Source organism: Leptosomus discolor, chromosome 1 (assembly GCF_034619465.1).
Source record: "Leptosomus discolor isolate bLepDis1 chromosome 1, bLepDis1.hap2, whole genome shotgun sequence".
In the NCBI taxonomy this organism is placed as follows: domain Eukaryota; kingdom Metazoa; phylum Chordata; class Aves; order Leptosomiformes; family Leptosomidae; genus Leptosomus; species Leptosomus discolor.
Genome location: NC_141391.1, coordinates 161,234,402 through 161,243,649, shown reverse-complemented (window position 1 = coordinate 161,243,649; position 9,248 = coordinate 161,234,402). Strand labels below are relative to the sequence as shown.

Here is a 9,248-nt window from a genome sequence, read left to right as displayed (position 1 = left end):
GTGGGGACCTCGCTGCCACCGCTCTGCCCTCCCCCGTCTTTCCTGAAGCAGATATGCCAATACTCCTGCAGAGATCTGCCCTACTACTGGGCCTTAATCTCAGCCTAATGGCTCCCGCCCAAACTCTGAGAACGAGTTGGACTACTTGCCATATTTCATGTGAAAAACTGGCACAGTTTCTTGGAGGAAAAAAAAAAAAAAAGAAAAAAAAAAAAACACAACAACTTAGAAAATACATTGCAATTCCTAAATCTTTGTTGACGATGCTGGGAAGAGCCCGGTCCCGCCTGAGAAGCCCACCATGCGCAGGAGCTCCTCACGAGCATGTTTGTCACCTCTCATCTCGGTTTCACCATATCATATCGTGAAAGATTCTGCAGCATATTGTGCATTACAAACGGGATCTGTGGGATTCGCAGGGATGTGATAATTAATTCAGCGAGGATGATGCTTAATATGGACTGGCCCGAAAGAAACGAGGTCTAAAAGGAGTATGTGTATGAAGGGGAGGGGGAAGGGAGAAGGGGGAGATGTTTAAAGTGTCTGAACGATAAGGCAAATGCTCAAAAGCTACATTACATTCGCTTCCCGACCTCAAGAGCAGCCTGAAGCCTGGCATATGCTGCAGTTCCTTACTCATCACCGAACATAACTGGTAAAGCTCGTCCTGACTTACTAAAGGAAAGGGCTCTGCTCTGCACCACTATCCCCTCCACCGCACTCGAGAACTTGACCTTGGCACAACTTTTTCTCCAGCCGGTATCACGACCGACTCTGGCACCGCTCCAGGAAGGCGCAGGCTCCAGCCTCCAGGGAGCGACCCCTACTCGCGTCCTCCCCCACCCCGCTCTCCGCAAAGGCATCCCCGTACCCTCTCTTTAGCCGAACCCTCGCGGCTGTGGACTACTTGGTGCTCTGCAAACTGGAGAGCGACAGCCCATGGCACTTATCCAGGCAGAGCTATAGAGCTGGCACGGGTCCAGCCTTTCCCGGTGTGCCATCCCCACACAGCACTGCAGCTTTGGTCATATGAGCAGAAATGATGAGAAAAGCACTTTTTAATCTTTTCGCACTTGCTTCCCTGTTCAAACAGTTGCAGGATGGCTATGACTGACGTGCTCAGCGCTGAGGATATCAAGAAGGCTGTGGGAGCCTTTTCAGGTGAGTGCTTTTTTTTTTTCTTTTTCCCTCTCTTTTCCCCTCTTTCGTCTCTTCAGCTTAGGATAGCAATGCATTTATTTAACCTCGGGGAAGATTAGAGGATCCGGCTAGACAAAATATCAAACGAGGATGTGTTCTCAGAAGTGCAGTGAAAGCCTGACAGGTTTACCAAGTAGAAGGCTGCATCCTCAGCAAAGTTGCCTTGCACATTACAGAGGGGAAATATTGATTTTAAAGGAAGGCAAGCAGTAACTGCGGACAGACTTTGCTCCTACCGAGAGGATACTTTCAAAGGGAACAAAACCCTCGGCGAACCAGGGTGGATTATATCTTGATGTGGGATAGGGAAGTCAGCCGTGGATGTCGGCAGCTTCCCACTCACCCCTGAAATGCAGTTTCAGGCATTACAGAACTGCTGTTTCTCGTTTCAAGCAGATCAGAAAACCGCGCTTCTCCTGCTTCCTATGCGGAATCACCGGGTGGGCTTTGATTTCGGGATGGACAGAAGGCAACAGTAGAGCAAGCGGGGGCACTGCTGACTGCAGAAGCTTTCTGCAGGACGCATGGCTGCAGCGGTCCGTACTTCCCTCTCAGGCTCCTCCAGGTGTCAGATATTCCCTACCCCTCTAATTCATCGCGACCCCTAAACTGACAGCAAACCGTTTTCGTGCTTACAGAGAGATTCAGGTAGTTAAGGTTGATCCCAAAGAAACGCCAGAAATCGTGCTCCGGGGCACGCGTTACCAGCCCTCCGTTCCGTCCGTCCGTCCCCGTCTCCCGTCCCCCCCCCCCCCCCCCCCCCACCTGCCTGATCGCACCACCCAGGAGAGCAGCCTCCTTCTCTCCTGCTCTGTGCGATGACCTTCCCAAACAGGCAGAAGCGCAAAATCCTCTGAACCCGCCTAAACTCAGCAGCCAGAGAGTCGAAGGGACCAACAGACTGCTCTGCTCGATCCGTCAGCTGCTTTTTCTCATTAGCTTCCATTGTTCCAGGGCCATCTCCAAGTCCCAGAGCAGGTGCAACGAGCGGCAGCTAATGACAGATATCAGTCAAGCAGGTCCCGAAAGACTGAGCCTCCTTAATTTTATGCCATAGGAAAAGCTGCGGCGGGAATAAGGATGCACAGGGAAAAAAAAAAAAAAAAAAAAAAAAAAAAAAAAAAAAGTCCACAGCACGCTTTGGAGGTCACTGTACCGGATTTCTAACCCACACCACGTCGTTAGGCGACATGGGTGGGACAGAAGCGGGTGCGGTTAAAGGACAGGAGAGGTGGAGCAGGTAAACTCATTTATCTCGGCTCCGATTTCAAGGGCTCTAGTTTGTTTTTTTTCCCCTCCCCGGCGATCTTGCCTCGCAAGGTCTTGCAGGCAGCGTACCGTAGAGCGCTCCCTTGCAGTGGCTGAGCTTACAAACCACGACTGCACATACCTTTAGCGGTGGAAATGCAACACTGATTTCTAGTAAGTCTTCGGGAAAAACGAAACAGAAGTGAAATAGCCATGTGCTCTGAAACACTTCTCGTCAATGCTAGGCTCCATGCTTGAGCAAGAGCGTTTGTTTTTGTTTTTTTTTTTTTTCCCAGGGCTGGAAATGTCAAAAAGTGACAGCCATCTAAGAGTCAGAGTCCGCTCTCAGATGTCTGCTTTAGCGTAAAACTTAGCAAAAAAAGAGAGAATGGTTTAAGGCACTTAAACGAGACGAAGCAGGTTAGACTTCAACTCCCAACTCTATCACAGACTTCCTGTGTGACCTTGGGCAAGTCTCCATCCCTCTGTAGCTCAGCTCTTCATCTACAAAAGAGAGACATTGCCCCTCTCCCCCTTTGTTTATTGCAATTAGTGTCTGCGAAGCGTGGATGATTACACGTACAACCAGCTCCTACCACAGCCAGGCTCGACTGTGCCTCCCAGGGTAGGACACGCAGCAGTATGGAGAAAACCAGGGGTATGTGTTGGTACATGTTTCAGTGATTTTTCTAAGCGGTTCTCTGGCTTTTCATCTCCTATAGCGGCTGAATCTTTTAACTACAAGAAGTTTTTCGAGATGGTAGGATTGAAAAAGAAGAGCCCAGAAGATGTGAAGAAGGTTTTCCATATTCTTGATAAAGATCGAAGCGGCTTCATCGAAGAGGAAGAATTAAAGTAAGTAAAGATATGTCCTTTCTCAAACAACCTCGCCATAAGTGTCTAATTTCCTCTTTTCTTTTTTTTCCAAGACTTTAGGTAATAGCATACAATTCAATCTCTTGACTAGTATTTGTGTGCAATAACCAGTTGTTTGCTGGTTATATGGTTCAAAGAGAGTTGGAAGTAGCTAGTTGTAACTTATTTTAGGATCCCTGAAATACACGAATGATCAATACCTCGCAGATAGTTCTTCAGTCAAATGCAGTTTCAGAGTAAAGCGCTCCTTCTGAATGTTAAAGGTGGTCAACAACAGAAGATACAACCCTGGATTCCAACTCACATATCGAATCAAAGGTACAAATAAATACAAAGTGAAACTGCTCTGGAAAAAAACTTCCCTTTTTTCCATGCCTCCACTTTAGGTTTGTACTGAAGGGCTTTACCCCAGATGGAAGAGACCTATCAGACAAAGAAACGAAGGCTCTTCTGGCTGCTGGAGATAAGGACGGTGATGGTAAAATTGGCGCTGATGGTATGTGATCAGAGGAGTAAACTTTGACAGTAGCAATCCAATATTACTCTTACATACAAGAACTGATGAAATCTAGGAGCCACTGGGGGCTGTGACCTTCTGAAGGGCACAATTTGGATTTAATGAAATGCCAAGTCCTGCTACATTTGCCATACCTTGGTTGCAGGCTTTAGGGGAAACACGAGCCGAGTTCTGACACTAGAGGGGGCAAGAGTTTACAGAAACCGAGAGGTAGTTAAAGCACACTATAGCACAGGACCGAGTACCGATCCAGCTTCTACTTCAATCAGTTTAATTTTTCTGTTGATTTCAGTGGAGTGAGGATCAGGACACTGGGAGTTCAAAGACCCGGGCTTGACTATAAAGCCTAGAAAAGAGAAAGAAAAAAATCTGAGTACCAGCATTTCTTCTTGATGATTAGTCAATAGGAAAGTAATCCATGATTTAGCAAAGCGATGCTCTTAAAATTCAAAGTACAGTCAGTCTGCTACAGAATTTCTATACAATAACTGTCTACCCAGCTTTTGCTAGAGTTTATGTAGGTCTTCTTCACAGCTAAGAAAGCTTGTCACTCCCTTTTACTAAATACGAGAACTACAAGAAAAGGACAACTTTTCCTGTTACAGCATTGCTTTAAAAATTACTGCTGTTTTCTATTCCCCCTTGGAATGAATCAAATTAGCCCACATACAAAATTTCTCCTTTTTCCTCCTTCTGTATCCCTGAGACACACTGGAAGAGACATAAAGGGATGCATTTCTGAACGAAATCTTTCCTCATTGCAGCAGATAGTAGTGGAAGTTTGTGTCCAGAGTACTAAACGACCTAGACAGCAGGCAATTGCTAAGTTTTCAGCATATTGATAAGCTATATGATTGATGGACTCTAAAAAATATCTCAAAAACCTCATATCTCTGTGTTACTTGATCTCAGGGATTTGTAAAAAAAAAAAAGGCAATTAAAAAAGGAATAAAAAGCAAAATACAGTTAACTAACATAGTCTCTTAGTTTATAAGCTGAAAAAATGACACACAAAACCAGCCACTGACATATTAGTTGGGTGATATATTAGCTAAACTGCCTGTTCACAGCACACTGGCATATCAGTGACTAAAACTGTGTTTCTAGACTAAAGCCTCTTAATTTCTCAGATCATGATTACATTATGGTTGCAGAGAAGCAATTGTGAAGCACCTAGGGGAAGTTCCTACTAAACTTTAGCAGCTCTACAGAACCCAATGACTCTGTCATTATTTGAAATTTCATATGCTTTATTATATGGGTCCTCCTTATTCCCATTAACATTAGTGGCAGTGGTACTAAAATCAGTGGGCAAGATTTTCAGAAGAAAACTTGATTCAGGTAAGTAAGCTTACAGCTGAGCCACCAACTCACATCAGATACATTTTCAGTTATTCCTGGAAGGCTGCAAAACAAAAGCAGTATCAATTGGAATAAAGTAACTATATTGCAGAATGATTTGGGCTTGTACAAGAGAATACAGCATTAAGTTTTTTAATTAAGATTGACCATAACTTTTTTTAAAAAAGTTGAAACAATGCCTGAAAGCCAGTACATTGTAATAAAGCAATATGAAACACCTCTTCTCTTTATCTCTTTCTTCTGCAACTTTTACCCTTCCTTAATTTTGAACTGGAATTATTCTGAATTTATACTCGATAATGAGAAGAGAATTAAGGGCTTTTTTTCTTTTGTTTCTTCTGGCCATGTCACTACTGTATACCATTATCAGTTTCTTTTCCATTTCTTAAATTTGACTCCAACAGCAAATTGTTACACTGGAAAGGCTTGAAATACATGCAAAGTTAACAGCTGGGACTGTGACCAAAGGATGAGGATGACAGATACTTTCCAGCTTTTCCTTTGGTTCATAAATCCAATTCCAGATTATAACTGCCCACACAAATAAAATGTAAAGTCATGAATGTACATCATATTCATATCCAGTATTGCAATGCTGTATTTCTGTTGCAAACCATTTGTCGGTTTCCCTGTAACCAAAGTGTCAGGCATCACTTTTACCCTTGTTTCAAACATCAGCTTTGTACATCATTAAAGGATCACAAACATGCAGCCTTTCACAGAGCTTACTGTTAATTCACTAGATGGCCCTTGAACGCTGTCCCTCAGGAGCCCATAGCAGTTGTAAGAACTGATCTTCCTGGATTTTTAACACCACAGAGCCACCTTTTTCAGACATATCATCATAAACGTTAATCCCAACCTCATCAGCCTTCTTCCAGTTAGGGTCTCATATTACAAATTTTCTCTTAGCTCTCCTACTTTAAACCTTTCATCATACCTGCAAGACCGTTCAGCTCAGAAATAGTTTCACCAGCTCACCTCTTGTACAATCAAGATTTGTAATTTGTGGCTGATCTGCCAGTTTCAAACAGTTGAAAACGTGCAGCTTGTTTATGCAAGACATGATCGTCTTCTGTGTGACGTCCAGCCCCCTCTATCTTCCACTGATGTGAACAGAAGATGATGAATCTGAAACAAATTGCAGGTTAAGGCCACATTACCTAATAAAACTACAAGCATTAGCTTCCAGATTGGATTGGGAAGTGACACTGAAGCAGGTATGCCAGCTTCAGGAGAACATTCATAAGAAAGAGGAGAAAAGAAAATGAAGATTTCTGCTCACAGTGTTCAGGTTTTTTAGATCTATTTTGTGTTTTACCACTGGACATGCACATCAGTGCTTTCAGTGTCTTGATATTAACAGACTTGATAAAGTACACAGGGAATTTTCAAAGATCATGCGCTGTAGACAGAACAAATCCAAATTTTTATCCCAGTAAGTCAAAATCTTTTCCTTGATAAAGCTCAGCTTCTGCAAATATTTTTAAATGTTTCAACTATTTTCTTTAAATGTCATAAAAACAGGCATCAGGCATTCAAAATTACAACTGCTGAGTCATGACCTTGCCACAGGTAAAAGGCATGACAAAAAAGAAAAATGTTTTGGAAGTCTTTTTATTGTCCCTATTTGTGCTCTTGTACCTTCTAAAATAGTGTAAGTCATTAGTTATGAAGTTTCCTGAACAGATTTGCTATTGTACAGATAATGTAAAAAACACAATCTGATGAGAGAAGTCATTAGCCTACAACATGTTCTCTGTAATTACATCTGTCATTTCAGTAAAGTCCTACAGGGTATGCATTAGGCTGGTACATACTACCAAACTCTACTGAACACAGTGAAACAATCCTCTCCTTTTAGGTCAGAGCTTTGAGACAAGACAGTAAATTATTTTACATGACAAAATAGTCTAAATCCTTGCAATTTAAAACTATTATTTGTGCAAAGAAAGATATAACTTTTGTTGGGAAGGAGAATTCCAACTGGAAAAGAGGATGTAGTCAGGCACAAGGATTCTCTCACTGACAGGCCAGCCAGAGACAATAAACGTTTAGAAGAACGGCAGGGGCTAATGCACAGTGCCGTGTCTCAGATGTTTTGCGCGTATGAAGGCACTTCATAGCAATGCGTCCACAAGCCACCTGTGGCTGGGCTAACCTTCATACAAAAATAAACAGTGAACTAGTTTACAAGATTATTCAGCTGGAACATCTTTGAAGTATTTAAAGTATATTGAAAACCCTGGAAAAAGTATAAAGCGTATAGCACTTATTCACGGAGGAGTATTTTACGGTTTGCTGGCTATCAGAAAGTACCCATGAAATATATTGCCATTAAGCGATAATATCACTATCATAATGTATTATAGAAAATATTTGGCTGCAAGTCTGAATAACCTTTTCCAAATATATTCCGTAGATACAAATTATTATTAAAAGGATTTAACTTAGCAGTAGCGAGTCTAACACCGTGTTCTAATAGCACATGCATAGTTAAGTTTTCCCTTCTGGAATGGTTTCATCCATTGCAGTTCATGTCTCTCTCTGCAGGATTTACTCACACAGTGATTTAATAATCATAGCCTTTTTCCTTTTCTGCCCAAAATAGTCTGGCTTCCTATCACAAGCACTTTATGTTATCTCTTAAATTCAGTTTGCAACACGTTCGATCTATGTACCCACCGTGTACAGGATTTATACACATTTTGTGTTAAGTAATCTGCATCACTAATCCTAATTTGGATTTACATCTTTCAAAATGATGGATAAATTGGGATTTAATTTAAACCCTCTGACACTGTTATTTCTCAGTCTGGTTTGTGAGCATTTGGCAACACGTTTTTTGGACACGTCATCAAAAGGGCTATCTGTTTGCACACACCAGTCAGTACAGATCTCACTTGTTTAGAGTTTGGCATTTTTCAACCGATCATTAGAATGTTCTTTAAAATCCCTAATTTTCATCTTCTATATTTTTTAGTTGCCAGACGTTACTCTTCATTATGCCAAACTCCAATAATTTTCTCTTGAGCCTTTACAGATAACTGCCTCCCCTATTCGTCATTTTCCTCTCAGCTGATTATGTTAAACCCATAAACCACTCTCTCCGTATACCCTCTAATCCCTTTATCAGCTTTGTTGCCCTTCTTGGAATTCCCTCCAGTCTGTCATTTTCAGCACTCTGAGGCACACGAAACTGTGCAAGGTATTCTCATGTGTCACTGCTCTGAGGTTAGATGGAGTTAGGAATTAGAACCTCCTTGGGTAATACAGTATTCAGAGCGCAGTACGCCAGCCAGCCATTCACCAGGATACAAATGTGCCTTTCCCATGCTTTATCACCCTGCTGAAAGGCATTATAAACACCAAAGCATAAAATAACCCCAAACTGCAGATAGATACATTTATGTATATATTATGAATGTAACACTAACAGAACCCACAGGGTAAAATCCCGGCCCTCTCAGAGAAAAGGCATTTTTCTCTTTATCACCAACGTGTTCAAGATTGCTACCTAGGTTGGTGTCAGCCTTCTGTTTTTGTAATCTGTCATTTTCCATAAATTTGCCATTACAAAATTGAGTTTTAAATGTAATGTATTTATAACATAGGGACACGAATACTCTGAAAGACTCATTAACGAGTCTCTTTGCCAAACTCTGATATAAAGGAAATTTATCTCACTGCAAAATTAAATTTCTGGTTCTTGCCTTCATCCCATTGAGATTTACAAAGGAATAACAGGGAACTAATCAAGTTCTTCAGATGAATAGCAGTGGACAGTCTTGACAGTCTGGCATGTAGAGCATTTCTCCCTTACACTCAAAAAATCCTTTCATTTCACTGTAAGATTTCCCAAGTCATATTTTCCCTTTAATTAACTTGGATTTCTTTGTTCTTCTGTTATTGTGATGTTTCTGCTACACCAGTGACTCTGTAATCATTGTAATATGCTTCCTCCTTCTTTACATTTTCTTTTTTTAATATTTTTTTTAAATTTTTCCCTTCTCCAGAATTTGCAACTATGGTGGCTGAATCATAA

General features: G+C 41.7%; 1 protein-coding gene across 1 annotated transcript; it reads left to right on the top strand.

Moving 5' to 3' along the window:
- Positions 1 to 1,100: 1,100 nt before the first annotated feature.
- PVALB (parvalbumin) lies at positions 1,101 to 9,248 on the top strand. Its single transcript, XM_086468776.1, has 4 exons — positions 1,101 to 1,161; positions 3,171 to 3,303; positions 3,711 to 3,820; positions 9,220 to 9,248. Exons 1-4 carry the CDS (start codon positions 1,101 to 1,103, stop codon positions 9,246 to 9,248), a joined length of 333 nt encoding a protein of 110 aa, XP_086324902.1.

Coding starts and splice junctions, on each gene's coding strand:
- PVALB (XM_086468776.1), top strand. CDS start 1,101: ATGGCTATGACTGACGTGCTCAGCGCTGAGGATATCAAGAAGGCTGTG. Junction 1,162..3,170: donor GGCTGTGGGAGCCTTTTCAG/GTGAGTGCTTTT, acceptor CATCTCCTATAG/CGGCTGAATCTTTTAACTAC. Junction 3,821..9,219: donor TGGTAAAATTGGCGCTGATG/GTATGTGATCAG, acceptor TCCCTTCTCCAG/AATTTGCAACTATGGTGGCT.